This window comes from Choloepus didactylus, chromosome 1, assembly GCF_015220235.1.
Source record: "Choloepus didactylus isolate mChoDid1 chromosome 1, mChoDid1.pri, whole genome shotgun sequence".
Taxonomy (NCBI): domain Eukaryota; kingdom Metazoa; phylum Chordata; class Mammalia; order Pilosa; family Megalonychidae; genus Choloepus; species Choloepus didactylus.
Window position 1 is genome coordinate 134,838,192 of NC_051307.1, and position 17,377 is coordinate 134,855,568.

Sequence of the window (17,377 nt, forward strand, 5' to 3'; positions counted from 1 at the left end):
GTGAGGGATGTGGAGCCTGGGAAGGAGATCCAGGCTAGGAATGGGCAGTGTCCATGTGGACAGTAAAGTCCCTGAACTGGGGGGACCAATGGGGGAGAAAGGCACAGGAAGAGGTATGCATGGAGGAGTCTGAGCAGTGGTGACCACAGGTTTTTTAAAAAGAGCCCAGAGAGAGTGGGCTCCTGGAAAAGGAGGACAATTTCAGGGAGGAGAGAAGAGTCAAGTGAGTCAGTGGCACATGGAATAAGGTGCATCAGATTCAGCAGTTGGGAGGTAACTGGTAACCTTATCAAGAGTAGGTGGTGGGTGGGGAACCATAATATGAATGGTTGAGAAGCGAATGGGAGGGAAATACAGTTTATGATATCTCTATCAGTAAACCCCCATTTCATATGAAAGCCAGGAACTAAGTGGATTCACAAACACTGTAATCTAAGCCACTGCCCAGATAAATTACTTTTCTGGAATCAGAAATTTGAACCATTTGGATGAAAACGTTTCATTCACTTAATGAGAAGATGATGAACATAATTTAATATAAGTGCCAGCTTTTGAATGATGAGGTGACGCAGGCTGGTGCCTATCTGCAGTGGTAACTGTACTTTTTCTGGTTCTCATACCTGGGATGTCAGGTCCCTACCATCACCATGCCGACTCCCAACAGCTCAGGGCCGCACCCTCTTCCCCTCTGCCATCTGCTGTGGGCCGAGAAACAAAACCACCCAGATAAATATAAATCAGCAAGGCCCAGCCAGCGTGGTGTACTGTAGAACAGGCTTGGGGCAAAGCATGGTAGCTCTGAGGCTTACATTTTACATTTATACAGGGGGAAGGAGTGTGAGCACAGCACTATGACTAAAAGGCTTTGTGTTTTTTTTTTTTCCCTCAAAATCGCTACACTGAGATTACTGAGATTAGAATGATTATTCCCTCTGGCAACCCCCCCCCCCCCTTTTATTTTTTGCCAAGGAAGTTGAAGTTAAGAAACATTAAATGGTTTGCTCAAGCTCCTATAGCTAGAAAAGGACAGAGCTGGGTTTAGAACTTCAGACCTTTCGGCAGTCATTGTTTGTGCAAGTAAGCAACATGCTAGGCTGGCCTCCCACAAACTGACGTGAACACGAAGCCCGTGGCCCTGAGTGAGTTATAAGATCTAACAGAACCCCTGTTAGCTCATGTATGAAGAGGGTATAATGATATTTACATTGTGCTGTCATGATGATTAAATAAGATAATGTATTGTCAATGCCCTCTAGCCAAAGACCATTAGGAACACACCTGTAGGTAAACAAGTTGGGTTTGCTACTCTGATGAAGAGGGAGAACATGCATCATTGGGAGCCCTGGGGGCATCTCATAGGGTGCTAGGAAAGACATATTAAAGGATTTGGGCTTTGGTTAGGTGATTTGGGGAAGGGCTTAAGGAATTTCCGCAGGGGTTTCCTCTGGATTGGATGGAGTCAGGAAGCCAGGATTTTAATAAATCTTACCCACAGGGAGAGCAGGCTAGAGTAAGGCTAAAGCTCTAAGTTGTAAAGCAGCAGCAGTCACTTAACATTTGCCAGAATAGCTATGTGTTTGGCATTTTGTGGCTTGGACAACGTTCGTGTTCGTGTTCAGACATGAATACAGAGTGGTCTTGTTTTTGTCTTTATTCATTACAGTCACAGAAAGGCCTTGTCCAATGTTGATGTGCTAAGAAACTGTTTATGTCCAACAGGAAAACACCAAGATCCAGCTGATAGTGCCAGTCCTGCTCCTGGACGTCAGGGCCTGTTTTTCTCTTTCTCAGAATATAAAATATCTAGCACAGTGTTGGGCTCATGGGTGTTGAATGCATAGTGGTTATGAGTTTTACTGTACTCACCCCACACTGCCAGTGCTGGACAGTGAGACAGGTAGAAGACTCAGGAGACTCTGGGAATTCTGGGGCCAAGAAACTTGGTGGGGCAGGGGAGGAAGTATTTAATGAGAAGGAATCAAAGACAGATGCCCCTTCAGTCTTCCAATGACTCATTTTCTCCCCCAGTTTCAGGCCTCCACCTGAAGCAATTTCCATTAAGTCAGGGATATTTCAGCCCAGGGAGAATTTCACAGATAGCAAAGTGGGTGGGGGTGCTGCAGGTTAGAAGATCCTACCTGGAGTCTGCCTTTGCCACATTCTTTTCGCAATAAATGTGAACACCTACTGTGTCCTGGGCCTGGGCTAGATGTGGTTACACACACCACCTCATGGAAAAGATGACAAGCAAACAAACATGCTGAGAAGTGGGATAAAAGAAAACTGGGGCGTCAAGGGCACAAACAGTCTCAGCAGGCAGTGATTCCTAAATTTTGCTGCAATTGGAAACACCTGGGGATCTTTGAAAATGCGGATACCTGGCTGTCACCCCAATTGGTCTAAGTCCAGGGCTTTTAAAAACTCCCTGGGTGACTTTAATGTGCAGCAAAATTCGGGAACCACTGATCTAGTTTATCGATTCTTATGTTCTGGGGGGGGGGGGTCACACAGCTATTTAACTGAAAGCTGCAGTCTCTCAATCCAGACACTTGCATTTAGATGAAAACTGGCACAGAATTCCCGGGGGTTGTGAGATGCAAGAAGCAAATCAGGCCCGGGGGCCGGAGGGGGAGGCAGTGTATTCTGTTTCTCAGGACAAAAGTCCCTGATCTATTTCTAAGTACCCAACCTCAGTTAGGTGAGCTCTCTGTCTCCTCCAGAATGGCGCTGGCTCTTTTCCTTCGGAGAAGCCCGGGAGTTCGTATCGCCAGTCGGGTTTCCGCAGGGCGCGGAGGTGTAGCCGCGGCGCGGCCGATGTGTGCACGTGGGCAAGTGTGCTTGTCGGTGTGCACGCTAGTGTGCACGCGCGGAGCCGCGGGCGAGCGTGCGTTTCCGTTACGGGAGTCCGGGCCGCCTCAGCCAGAGGCTGTAGAAGCGCGCCCGGCACCCCCTCCTGTTCCAGTCCCCTCCCCCGGTGGCTTTCGCTCACCCTATCCCCTCCCCCGGCAGCTTGGGCTGCCTGCGGGTGTGCAGAGCAGCGCTCGGCGTCCGATCCCCTCCTGCAGGAGCCCTCAGCGCGAGCGCAGATACCGGAGCGCTCGTGGCACCCCCTCCCCGCCGCCGAGCGACGATGAGCCGTGGTGCGGGGGTCGTGGAGAGCAGGTGGGTGAAGCCGCCCGGTTGGGAGTGGGGGGGCCAATGGAGGAAAAAAGACCGCGCGAAGGTGGGGGCCGGCGGGCCCAACCTAGCCGCGTGCAGAAAGAGGCTTTGCTGTCTTCAGTACCCCCACCCCCGGCCGTGCCCCTGCCCTTTCCCGGGCATGGGCCGGGGCTTCACTCCCGCCGCGGCATCTCCGCTCCGGCGGCGCAAACAAAACACCCTCCGAGGGGCGGTTCTCGCTCCTTGTGGGGACAGTGAGTGGGGAGGCGATTCGCTCCCCACCATTCCTCCCAGACGGGGGCTCCCGGCGGCCGCACCTGGGTAGGGCTGGTGGTGTCGGGGCCGCGCGCAGGTGCCCGCGCGAGCGGCGGCGGCGGCGCGCAGATTACGGGGCCCTGCGCGATCGGCCCGGAGGCGGAGCCTGCAGGCGGTGGTGCGGCCCCCCTCCGCGGCAAGCGGCTTTCTCTCCGCTTTCCTGCCCGCCAGGCCGCGGCGGCAGCTGCAGGTGGTTCCGATTTGTTCACATCTTCCCAGGTGGCGGGTGCAGAGGAGGGGAGGCCGCTCCGGCACCCTGCTCTTCACTGGTGGATACGCGTCTTTCCCGCCTTCGCAGACGCCTCCCCCCCCATCCCCAAGGCCCGGCTTCTGCTGTCCTCATCTGCCCCCAGCTCTCGAGCTTTAGCCTTCCTGAATCCCGCACCGCCTCAGTGCTTGGGGAGGACCTGGGAAGATCCGGGGTGGGGGTGGGGGGATCACCATAGGCGGGTACCTCGGTCTTTCTGCACACTGTCTGCTCTTTGGCCACCTGGTTTCCAAATTTACTAGCCGAGATTGGGATTAGTTTCCTTAACACCGTTCTTGCCTGTGGGTGGAGCGGCCCTGCCAGTCCCTCATCTCCCTTGTGGCACCAATACAATGTCTTGCGTACAGCAGGCGTGAAATCAACATTGCTTGAAGGTAAAGATATTCAAGACCTTCTGTCACCAGCGCCCCACAGACCCTTAAGAGCAGCAGCTTTTTACATGAGGACGTTTATTAGCCGATTTTGGAATGCTCTAACGGTGAGGCAGTCTCCTTCTCCAGAGGTTGCTGTTGTCTTCTGCCGAAGGAGGCTTTTAGCATAGGGGTGTAGTGTTTCAGCACCAGGCACGTGATGGGTGGTTTGCGAAATGTATCTTTTAGGTAAGTTCATCTCCTAGCTGTAAGTTCAGCCAAAGTACCGCAGAAACGCTCAGCAAAGATTCAGACTCTGCGGAAATTTATTTTTGGGATAGTCATTGCTGCAAAACAAAAGTTTCTGGTACAACAACTAGAGGAAGAAGAGAATGCCAAGGTTTAAAGTGTCCACAACTTCAGTTTTTTATGGATCAGTATACATTAGGTATTGCTTCTGTTAAAAAGTGTTTTGTTTTTGTTTTTTAAGTAACACTATTGCAGTCAGGAAGACAGCCTAGAAAAGTCTGCGTGTATAGTGTTTGTTATTTGATTTCTTGCCGTTAGGAACATGAAACCATAGTAGGAAACGAACTGAGTCAACTGTGAACATTCACACAACTGCAATACTGAGTGATTTTGTTAGAGAGAATTTTGCGTCAAATTGTGGCTAAAAGTCAAGTTTTTTTTTCTCCCAAAACAATAAAGAGAAGAAGTGAATTCAAATATGTTGTGTGAAATCAGAACAGTTTAATATACACAAGCAGGGCTAACTAAATTTCTCCCCTGGCTGCCCTTAGAACTACCAGCCCTTCCCGGTATTACTGCCATATGTGCGGCCTCCCACCCCCATCAAAATTTGTTAATCTGGCTTCTCTGAGCTTTCCAGTCTCTTGAGGGAGATTGTTGTTAATGTATTAATGACAGGTAGTGGTTTACAACCAAATGCTAGATTCAACTGTTTTGAGGGCTGCTCTGCCTTTTTTGTTTTTTGTTTTTGCTTCAGATCATTGTAACCTTATTTTCTCTACCTAAATGTTAGAGAAGAATTTACTGACAACTTGATTTTAAAGGAAGTCAGCTTTACAACTATTCCTTTTAGGTTTAAAAAAATTTATAGAATTTATACCTCTTAACTAAACTTTGTTTTGATTTTTTTTTGCCCAAGAATGTTTTCTAACATCCATTGTTAACTGAAGAACACCTATTTTGCAAATGCTTTAGTAAGTTGGGGAATCAGTGTGCTCATAGAGTAAATGGAAAAAATCAAATGAGTTCTATAATTAGTGCAACTGAAGACACCACTAATTCTGTCTTGAGTCTTCCATTGAGTTCTACAGTGGTGTTCCTTGATTGATGAGCATCTCATTAACCAAATTATAAACAGGACTGTGTAGATCCCTCCTAATTTATTTTTGGTGTGTGTTAGTTTATCACACTTGATTGCATAGCTGTGATCAGGAATACATACTAGATTGTCTTCTGCTTTTTTTCATATTTAACATTGTGTCATTTATACATTTCAACTGGCAACAAAGTCTGTATAGTTCTGTATTAGATAAGGGTAAGATGCAAATGCTTGGTAAACTGTTAAGGCATTCTACTGGTGTTTGCTGCTAGCACATTTAATTTCTAATAGCTGCACAGTGTTCCACTCTGTTACTTAGCTATTCCTCTATTTTTGGACATTTAATCTGTTTATTACAGATTTTTTTTTCTTAAAGAACTAAGGAATAGAGTCTCTGTCTTATGTCTGACCACCATAATCTGTCATTTGCTTGCCCAGTGAACACATTTTTCATTGTAAACTATATGTCAAGCAATGTGTTGGGTGCTGGGGATGTGGGGATCCTTGCACATATGGTCATCCCCACACACATTCACACAGTCCTTCTCCTTTAGTTCTCAGGCAAGACAGACTTTTAAAGGTAGCAGAGCAGTGCAATATTCAGTAATCCAGGTTTGTACCAGACTGATGTTGGCTCAGAGGCGGTGGTTGAGAAGGGATCCATCCCTTCTGCTGTGCTGAGTCATAGCAGTCCCTCCCCCTCCCATACATCCCCAGCCCTAGGGAGTCCTCCTTCTTGCCTACCCAGGCCACTTACAAGTTTTCTTTTCCTTCCCTACACCCTCACTGCTGGAAATGTTCCTGCTGCCTCCCTCCTGCCTACTATCCAAGTTCCAGCCCCTTTCCCTCCTGGCCCCACCTGCCTTTAGAGTACAGTATGCAGGGATCTCCCTGGCAGTTACTGGAAGGAAGAAGGGAGTAACTCCTGAAGGTGCTCTGCCTAATTCCTGCCGCCCCACACCTGCCCTTTCGGCCATATCCCCAATCCAATGTAGCCTCTTCACCTCGCTCCTCTACTACCCAGGGTCATTTGTGAGTCACACCCCTGACCTGCAAAGCTGAAGCCTCAAATAATTTTTTTCATTCCTGAATTGCTGAAAACCCATGCTTTGTGAGTATGTATGCAGCATCTTAATAGTGCAGCTTGGTGAATTATCACAAAGTGAACGTATCTATGTAACCACCACCCAGGTCAAGATATAGAACATGGCACCCTGGAAGACTTTGTTATCCACTCTTCCCCTTCACTGTGCCTCCTCCTCAAAGAAAGAGATTACTTTTGTTGTTTTAAAACTTTATAAAAACAGAATCATATAGCATATCCCGTTTCGTATGTGGCTTCTTTTGTACAACATTTGGGAGAGTCATCCGTGTGGTTGCGTGTGAGCAGTTCTTTCATTCTCATTGCTTACAGTGTTCTGTTGTATGACTGTATCACAGTTTTTGCCTGTTACCAATAATGCTGCAATGAATCTCCTAGCCTTTTGATACCCAGAGACATACCGTTTTATTTTCCCTAGAGGTGTAACTGGGGGAGGGGGGGAAAGAAAGGGAGAGAAGATGGGTGAAGGAGCTAGCCTGGTGAGTTGGCCCTGTGGATTTCCCATCTTTACCAGCACTAAGCCCTTAGAAAACACTGAAGACTCTGCTCTCAGTTCAGGAACCAGAGCACAGTAGGAAAAAAGAGCCCTGGGACAGCTTCTGTCATGGCTGAAATGATTGGAAATGGTGATCCTTGGAGACCTCAGAAGAAAAGAAACCAAATGATAAAGGGAAAATTGCCTAGCTTGGGAAGTGACCCAAGGGGGATCTACAGCTGTTTGGCTCAGGGTGTCCCCCTCTCTCCTCCACCTCCTCCCTTCTGAGTGCTTGGGTCCCTGCTTTACCTCTCCTGTTCCTCTTCCACCCGGGGTCACAGAGGAAGTTCTGCTGTCACGGGTAGGCTGGAGGGGGCTGTTGGTTGGCTTCCAGAGCTTGCTTTCTGAATGAAGACAGTTTCCTTGGGAGTATGCTTTCAAGCATACTTTGTATTTCTCATATGGTACTAGACTTTGTGGGGCAGAGTAAACTGGATTTTGTGACCTGGCAGACAAAAGATTTTCTTTGGGGAAATGCTGGGGCCTTTTGGACTCACCGCAGGCAGTGTCTGCACCTGCAGGCTGTCAGGAGGTGACACAGGATCTGGCAGTCCCCAGATAAGATGATGAGGACAGCAGATTCTCAGATACTGCAGTGTTGCTCATTTCCTCTCAAGTTCCAAATCCTCCCAGGGTGGAAATACAGAGATTACTCAGCAGACTGAATGATCGCCATTCAGTGTCCTGGTGGTTATTATCACTTGGGTTACAGAGCTGGGGTGACTCCAGTTCCCTGTCCCTCCTTATCTCCTGCCCCTCTCCCCATCTGGTCACACTTGCTTTCTTCTACTTCCTGGACCAGAATCAGCTTCTTCCTGCCTTAAACCGAAGCCGCCTCCTGATTCTCTTTCTCCTCACTGGGCTCATTTGTGCTCGTCCTTTGTGGCTGAGCTTCAGCTGAGTTGAGCCCTCCCCAACTTTTCAATCTTAGACAGGCTCTTTTGTCAGTCTCTCATAGCACTTCCTGCCTCAGATACAGGAAGATGGGCTTCCCCTTGAGGCTGAAGGTTTCGCGAAGGCACGACCCACATGCTTTGTTCACTAGTGCTTAGCACATAATCCATTAATATTTGTTAAATGAATGAATTGTTGAATGAACCAAGAGCCCTGAGACATGAGTTGTGGCATTGTCTCTGCTTCTAACTTGCTATGTGATCTTAAGCTCTCTTGGCAAAATAATGCATCAGACTGGAGGATCTTAAGTTCCTTTCGGTTTTAACTTTTCCTGAGTTTAACAGAGGATCTTGTTTGGAGTTTTATGAAGGATTCTCTGAAAGTGCAAATGGCATTAACTTCATGGATTAACTGGCCTCACAGATAACATGCCTTTGTTCTTAGAATAAGAGTTTAGTTTTCCCCAGTTAATCACAGCCTCCTCTGGGCTAATACTATAGCATGTATTTGTTTTTATGTTGCTCTTCCCACAATTATATATTTATTTCTGATCTATTTGCAGGCTCTGTTAGCTTGCTTCGTGGGGGCAAGGGTCACATGCTGTTTACATTTATATCCCTTCTGCCTAGCATAGCACCTGCTGTATGGTAAATACTCAGATATTTGTTCATTTGAGCTGAATGAAAAGAGAGCTGTATTATACAGGATATTATTTTCGTTTGGTTTATGTTCTGAGAAGTATAGCTATTTCTTGATTATTCAGATTAACTCAGTAGTTTGTGACTAATATAAGCCCTTTTTTCATGTTCTTTATCCCATTTACTTCTTATGGCCTATTTCTTAGAAGGTGGATTGGGGCTGAAAGAAGCAAAACTATTTGGTTAAATTCCGGCAAAAAGTTAGTTAAAGGAGAATTCAAAGCTCATGGATTTATCCATGCCTGATAAGTTTGTTTACCTGTAATTAAGAATTACCTTGGCAGGCCATGGGAACCTTAGGAAGAAAGACTGGTAAATAAATAGTTTGTCATTATCTTTTTGCCAGAATTTTAGGCTTTCTGCAGTAAACTGTGTTCTTAGATAAGTTACTCAATATCTTAAACCTTATTTCCTTATCTGTAAAATGGGGATAAGTTAGGCAGTTATTAGAGGGTTGTTGTAAAGATTAAATGAGCTAATGTAAAGTTTTTAGGTTAGTTACCAGCAGACAGTAAGCATATAATAAATATTGGCTATTATCATTTTTATTTTAAGGATTGTCAAAAATCTAACCTGAGAGTTACTTGTTGAGCCAGATTAGAGCTGTATCATTCAGTGTCTAATGTCAACCTGCCCAGGTTGTTATAAAGTCAAGTGAGAATGCCAAGGTGGGAGAAGGGGCTGCCTTAGAAGTCGTAATTTCTGAGTTCTAGATCCAGCTCCCTCATTTACAGCCTGTGAAGGTTTGGCCAAGTGATTTAATGGCTCTGAGCTGCAGTTTTCTCCGAGCTGCGAATAGGGATGGTAATATTTTTCCTGCGTTCCTGGCTGAGTTACTGTGGGGAGGAGCCAGGGTCTTGGGAGGGTTTGAAAGCTCTAAAGTACTGTCCATATGCAGGCATTTGGTACTGTGCTCATCTCTAAGATCGAACCAGTTCAGTGCCTGTGTAGACCTTCCTATGTATTCACTTCTGTTTATGTTTCATTTGACTGCAGCCAAGACTTAACTCCATGAGAAAGTTACAAAAATAATACAGAAACAATACATAGAACTCCAGCATACCCACCCCCTCTACCCCATCCAGATATCCAGATTTACCAACTATTAGCATTTTGCCATTTTTATCTATCTAAGCTAATCTATTATCTATCTATGTATCTGTCACTTGTTTTCTAAACATTTGAGAGTAGGTTGCATATATTATGCCCTTTTTACAATTAACACTTTCATGTACCTTTCCTGAGAACAAGAATACTCACTATTGTAACCACCATAGGTACAGTTAATCAAGTTCGAGAAATTTAACATTGATATAAAGCCCACGGTCCATTTCCTGATGTTTTCAATTTTCCCTTAGTGTCCTTTTGGGCATTTTCTTTCTCCCCCATTGTTATATCTAGTCCAGGACCATTTTCATTTGCACATGATTTTAATATAATCCACATTTTCCCAGCAAATGTGCAGTAAAAATCATCATTAAATATTACCCCTTAGAGGTCTTAGCTTGTTCTTTCAGTTCTATAGTAGCTCAAAGATTTTACTGTGCCAAGAGTATGGAGATTCCCCCCCTTCCGCTAAGACTGTAATAAGGTGTTGCTGAAAGTTTATAGGTATGAAAGTTGATAGGTGTATGTATATGATAGGTTTAAATGCAGTTTTGTTATTGAGCATTTATATTTGATGTTGATGTTAGAACTGCCCTGAAGTTATATCTAGTCATGATGATTTAATCCAGATTAAAATTTAAGGAGCTACCAGATGTGGCCTCTCTCTAAGCCAGCTTGACAGGTGAACTCACTGTTCTCTCCCCAACATGGGACATGACTCCCAGGGGTGTAAATCTCTCTGGCAACGTGGGACATGGCTCATGGGGATGAGCCTGGACCTGGCATTGTGGGATTGAGAAAGCCTTCTTGGACCAAAGGAAGGAAGAGAAATTAAACAAAGTTTCAGGGGCTAAGAGATTTCAAATGGAGTTGAGAGGTCATTCTGGAGATTATTCTTAGGCAATTTATAGATATCCCTTTTTAGTTTTTAGTGTAATGGAATAGCTAGAAGGAAATACCTGAAACTGTTGAACTGCAACCCAGTAGCCTTGATTCTTGAAGACGAGTATATAACTGTATAGCTTACATGGTGTGACTGTGTGATTGTGAAACCCTGAAACCCTGTGGCTCATCCTCTCTCTATGCAGTGTATGGACAGATGAGTAGAAAAATGGGAACAAAAAATGAACGAATAATAGGGGGATGGGATGTTTTGGGTGTTCTTTTTTTCTTTTCTTTTTCTTTTTTATTCTTTTATTTTTTGGAGTAATGAAAATGTTCAAAAATTGTGGTGATGAATGTACAGCTATATGTTGGTGCTATGAACAATTGATTGTATACCTTGGATGATTATATGGTATGTAAATATATCTCAGTAAAATTGAATAAAAAAATAAACTTAGGTCTGTCCCCACAGCCTCTTAATATCTTCTTTTTAACACCACTCACTCTCAACTCTTTCATGGAGCAAATAAAGATTTCACACAAAGGTTTTCTGGGCTGTATCAGAAGTTCTAATATCTAAGCAGACGTATATATGTCTGGAAATAGAGATAAGCAACTGTAGAAAGGGGAACATGAAAGTACTAGTTAAGAGAAAAATAAATGCATTTTTGTTATTAGTGAGTAGTTATTAGTAAGTAGTAAGTAGGTCTTAGACATGATTTATACAATAAAAATGACTAACTCAAAGGATAGAAGTTCTGGTGAACCTTGAAGATATGTTGAGTGAAACAAGCCTGACACAAAAGGACGAATACCGTATGATCTCACTGATATGAAATAATTAAAATAAGCAAATTCATGGAGTCAGAAACTAGAATACATGTTACCAGGGACTGGGGTGGGGGTAGGGAATGGGGAGTTAAAGCTTAATTATGACAAAATTTCTGTTTGAGGTGATGGAAAAGCTTTGGTAAAGGGTGGTGGTGATGGTAGCACAGTATTATGAATGTTATTAATAGCACTGAAATAGAAAGTTAAATGTAGTTAAAAGGGGGAAATTTTAATTGTATACATGTTACTAGAATAAAAATTTTAAACCCATAGGACTGTGCAAAACAAACAGTGAAACTTAATGCAAACTATGGATTATAGTTAATAGTATAATTATAATATTGTTTCATCAATCGTAACAAAAGTGCCACACCAATACAAAGTGTTAATAATAGGGAAAACTGAGTGTGTGAGGGAGGTATATTGGAACTCTGTATTTTCTTCATGATTTTTCTGTAAGCCTACAACTTCTCTAATTGAAAAAAAATTTTAAAAGGCTAACTCTCAATATATGTTCGCATAATTATTTTAAAATTAAAAGACATGGTAGCTCTATTTATTGTAAGAGGTAGAAGTATAGAGAAAAGGGGTGGTGGTTGGATTTTTTTTTTTTTTTTTTTTGGTCCTTCATTGACAACCATATTTTGGACCTTCTTAATTTCTTGAAGCATTGCCCCAGTTCAGACTCACCTCCCCTTCGTGCTATTTTTTTTTTTTAATCATCATTTTATTGAGATATATTCACATACCACGCAGTCATACAAAACAAATCGTACTTTCGATTGTTTACAGTACCATTACATAGTTGTACATTCATCACCTAAATCAATCCCTGACACCTTCATTAGCACACACACAAAAATAACAAGAATAATAATTACAGTGAAAAAGAGCAATTGAAGTAAAAAAGAACACTGGGTACCTTTGTCTGTTTGTTTCCTTCCCCTATTTTTCTACTCATCCATCCATAAACTAGACAAAGTGGAGTGTGGTCCTTATGGCTTTCCCAATCCCATTGTCACCCCTCATAAGCCACATTTTCATACAACTGTCTTCGAGATATCATGGGTTCTGGGTTGTAGTTTGATAGTTTCAGGTATCCACCACCAGCTACCCCAATTCTTTAGAACCTAAAAAGGGTTGTCTAAAGTGTGCATAAGAGTGCCCACCAGAGTGACCTCTCGGCTCCCCTTCGTGCTCTTTTGAGCAGGAATTTAGGATTAAAAGACAAGAGGATATAGGTATGAAAATGAGGATATACTTATTCCCCAGAGCAATGGGGAGAGAGGGTGAGCCAGAGTGAGTTGCAGAGTGAGGAGCCTGGAAAGTGCCAGATATTTTGAAAAATTAACATTATAATATCTTAAGGCAAGGAGCTTTACGGAATCTAGGGGTCCCCGACTAACCTGGCAGAAGAGGAGAAGGGAAAGGGCAAGCAGTTGATGCCCACTGCTTTTGCTGTTTTCTTCCTCAGTTTACTACCAGGGTTGGAGTTTAGGGGTAGAGTTGGGGTGTATGTGTGAAGTCACTTGGGCTTTAAAGTCTTAATGTCCTGGGGTCAAATTCCCCTTTTCCTACTTGCTAGCTGTGTGACCTTGAGTAAATTACTAACCTTTCTGGACCTCACACTCTGTATTTGTAAAATGGCTTCATAGTAGACTTGTTGGAATAATTAAATGAGAAAATGAAGATTTTAAGCACACATAAGTGCAAACATCACCACTGTCCTCTTCCTGCCTTTCTGTTCATTCACCTAAGATTCTGATTCAATGGGCCCAGGAAAACTGTTTTTTTAGAAAGCATCCTAGATAGTTCTAATGCCTGTGGTCCTCAGACCACACCTTGAGAAATGCTGTTCTTGAAGGATGAATAGGAGTTTGGGCAAATAAATGGAAGGGCAGAACTGTCACATGTAATTTTCTAGCTCCTGTAGACACAGCTTGAGAGGGTGCCCCCACATCATAGTACATGTTCGTGGTGCACCCCAGAGTTGGGCAGTGCATGATCTGGGTGGCCACAGGCCTTGGGGGAGAATGCTGAGGGGAAGACATTTGAGGCAGTGAATAGTGTGCGTGTGTGGGTAATGCCGGATGTGCTTGGACACTTCAAATATTTACTCTGGGAGAAGTACTGGCAGCGGGAGCACACAGTGCAGAAGACGAGGGAGCAGGGCTGGAGGCTCTTGTATGCCATGCTGGGGAACTGAGGCTTCATTCTGGAAGCAGTGAGAAGCCACAGAAGGGTATAAGCAAAGGAATGATCAGACCACCCTGATGGCCACGTGGAGGATGAGCCAAGAGGGCGAGACTGCAGGCAGGTATAATACTCACGAGGAAGCTGTAAGAAACCAACCAGATGAGAGCCAATGAGAGAGACTGAACTGAGATAGAGACAGAGTATGTTGAGGGGGGCACGGGTTTGAGAGCTGTATCGGAGGAGGCTGAGGAGGACTTGGATTGGATGCTTGGTGAGGAAGAGGGAGCAGGAGCTGTGATGACCCCCGGCTCCAGTGAGGTGACCTGTGATGCGATTCCCTGCAAAGGCAGGTCAAGAGGAGCAAGTTTTCTTAGAAAGGGAAGGTTAAGTGATCAGTCAAGTGCTGACCATATTTAATTTAATTTCACACCAAATTTCTCCTCTGAAACTCAGGAAAGAGGCCTGGGAAGGAGGTAAAGATGTAGGATTTGAGCCTTGGCCTGAGGGCAACCACTGAGCCAGAGTGAGTTGCAGGAAGAGGAGGGTAACGTCACCCTCCAGGAGGCTGCAGCCAGATGGAAGTGGGAGATGGTGCATGTGGGGAGAGAGAGGAAAGGCCAGGTAAGAGGGATCGTGGAAACCATCACCTGCTGCGTGGAAAGGGAGAGACTTCAGGGCACTGAGGACCAGAGAGAGGATGAAGGGTGTGTTGGCTTCATCAAGAGTGGTTTTGTTAGGACGGGGAGTGTTTTAGTTTCCTACGCTGCTCAAACAAATACCATGAAATGGATAGGGTTAAAAAATGGGAATTTATTTCCTCATGGATTTTTTTTGTTGTTTTTAATTTTTTTTCTTGGTTTTGAGTTTAGGAAAAAGTCTAAATCAAGGCATTTTCAAAGCGATGCATGTTCCCTGCAGACTGGCATTCTGGGGCTGGCTGTTGGCAATCCTTGATTGTTAGCTTTTCTGTCCTGCAAGGCACACAGCGGCATCTCCTGGTCTCTCCCTTCTCTTCTGGGTTCTGTTCATGTTCAGCTTCTGGCTGCTCCCTCTGTGCCTTTCTCTCTCTCTCTGAATTTCGTTCTGCTCGTAAAGGACTCCAGTAATAGGGTCAAGATCCGTCCTGACTGAGGTGGGCCACACCCTAACTGAAGCAGCCTCATCAAAAGGTCCCACTTACAGTGGGTTCACATGCACAGGGATGGATCAGGTTTAAGAGCATGTTTGTCTGGGGTACATATAGCTTCAGACCACCACAAGGAGGGCAAAAGCCTGGCCACTTTTAGTTTAGGAGAGAATGGGAAGTGGGAAAGTTGAGGCCCTGAGTTCTTTTGAGAGACTTGCATGAGAAGGGAAGGCACGTTGAGGCAGTAGCAAGGGTGGAATATGAGTCAGGAGGGAACTCTAAATGGGGGCCCTCTGAGCCGTTCATTTCTCAGGCATGTTGTGTCTGAGGGGGGAGTCCAGAGATGCAGAGTGAGAAGACCTGGGAGAGGGCGGGGTGATTCATGGAGCGCCTCTCAGAGGGCACCGGGTGGAGGGCTGGTGACCAGCGCGGGAGGGGGCTGGGATATGGGGGGTGTCTCGCCGAGGAAGCAGGAGGCTGGCTGGCCACGGAGAGGACGGTGCTGTGCACCTGTGCGGGTGATGGACAAGAGGGAGGGAGTTCAAGTTCACACTCAGCAAGCCCCATTGCCAAAGGTGGAGAGTGAGGGGGACAGGAAGAGCATTGGGGAGGGAGAGAGTTCTTTAATCTGAAAAATAAAACAATATAATGCTCATTTTAAAGATTTCCGTACTCATTTGGTACAAAAAAGTATCAGTTTATAAAACTGCTTTTCTTTTTGCTCTTCTAGTGATGATCACAATGCCTCTTTGGAAGAAAAAGGTATGGTAATTTAAATAAATGTTAAATAAAAAAATTAAATCATTATGTGAAACATTTGCATTTTTAGAAGATGATGTCTGTTAACTGAATTTTACTTAATTGGATACACTTACTTTTTATATTCATGCATTCACAGAATTTAAAATAGGAATGTATTAAAATAGTCATTAGGTTAGGATGATGGGATAATGATTGTCTTTTATTTTTTCAGAATTTTCTTTAAGACTGTTTTTTCAACAGATAATTTAAAAAAGTGAAATATAAATAATTGCTGGCTTTTGCAGCTTTTTACAACTTGAGAATAGAAAATAAATTGTTCTTATGTCTCACTCTTTTAAAATTTTGGGTCTAATGTGGTTTTTTTAGTCTGATTTTAAATTCAATGAAGTAAGATTAGAGAAAACATTATCCATGAATTCTATAAATTTTCTGTGCACAATAGCTAGATATTTTCTTTAATAATTCAATATTATCATCGATTTTATGTAGTTAATAAAAATAGCAACACATAATTCTACCCCCAAAACTGGGTCAAATGAAATAAAAACTTTTTTTTAAAGGAATAAATTAGGTCTTGGCCTACTTCGTGTGGTTACTGCCAAGGGTAAAGTCCCCCTTTTGGCCTGTGTTGCTTCTTATTAAAGTATATAAAACATGAGTATATATGTACTTCTTGCTTCAATCTCTTGCTCTCCGTCCCACTGTCCACGGCCTGGAGTCCTCTGGAGAACGGTTCCGAGGCCACCTGAGGCATTAACCTCTTGTGCTTGACTGCAGAATGGCCTAGAAACTCCTTAGCTTATGGTTGGGCCACTGTCCTGCTTTTGCAAGTTCTTTATCCCTTCTGTAGTTCATTTTTCCAGCACAGAATATTTTTAACAACGCTAACCTGCCTAGTAGAAATATCATGATTAAAATCTAATAAAGGTTTCTATAACATTTGGCTGGAAGGTGCAGTGTTTGGCAATGTAAGGTAACCGCCATGGATATGGCTGTGTCTGGTGGCTTTCCTGCTTCATGGTGCTCACCTGAACGTTTCACGTGCACTGAACATAGCTCTTTGTTGCATTTGCCTTGGTGTTCTGTCTTCCTGAGATGACTCCCCCTACCTCCACATGTATCTCCAAGACTTGTTTCAACTCAGCCAAATCTATGAACTCATGGAGAATCCTTTACTTTCATTGGTCTCAGTTTCTCTCTTGGACCAGCAAAGCTCTAGATTTAATTTTGTATTGTAGTGATTTCCTTGTCTGATTCATAGCTATTTCTCGCTCTCACAATTGCATTAGCCCCATGGCTTCTTCTTGATTTCTGCAGAGGACCCATCACACAGTGGACACTAAATGTTCACAAATTGAAGGGACAGTAGCCTCTGCCCAAGCTGAGGGGAGCTAGTCAAGCAGCAGTTGAGCCCCTGTTGTTCCCCAGCCTGGTGGTGGATGTTCCAGATACTGTACAAATGAAACGGAAGATAGCTCAGTCCTGTTCTCTGGGTCAGTCTAATTGGAAATACATGATATAAATAAAACAAGGGGACATGAAAAATTAAGGAGCATTCTTTCCCGACACAGAATTGCTTACTCTTGCTTTATTTAACATTGTTGGTAACTTCTGAAACCACTCCTCTTTTGTCTATAATAACCAACTTTGTTGAGCCTTCCTCATATTTTTCCAATCTGCCTTCCCTTCTTCCTTCCCATGGCCATCCCCAGTGCCAACACTCTCATCATTTCATTTCTGGATCTCTGCAGCACCTTTTTAGTGTCAGGCAGTCTGGGGCCTGATCTATCCCGAACATCAG

The 17,377-nt window shown here is 44.1% G+C and overlaps 1 protein-coding gene across 1 annotated transcript in view; it reads left to right on the forward strand.

The window, feature by feature from the left end:
• The first annotated feature begins 2,918 nt into the window (after positions 1 to 2,918).
• The window catches only part of LOC119538652 (NACHT, LRR and PYD domains-containing protein 1b allele 3-like), a 41,803-nt gene continuing 27,344 nt past the window's right edge, over positions 2,919 to 17,377 (forward strand). Inside the window, exons 1-2 of the mRNA XM_037841791.1 lie at positions 2,919 to 3,162; positions 15,545 to 15,576. Coding sequence (XP_037697719.1) covers positions 3,131 to 3,162; positions 15,545 to 15,576 — 64 coding nt within the window. The 5' untranslated portion in view covers positions 2,919 to 3,130. The remainder of the gene's footprint in view (positions 3,163 to 15,544; positions 15,577 to 17,377) is intronic.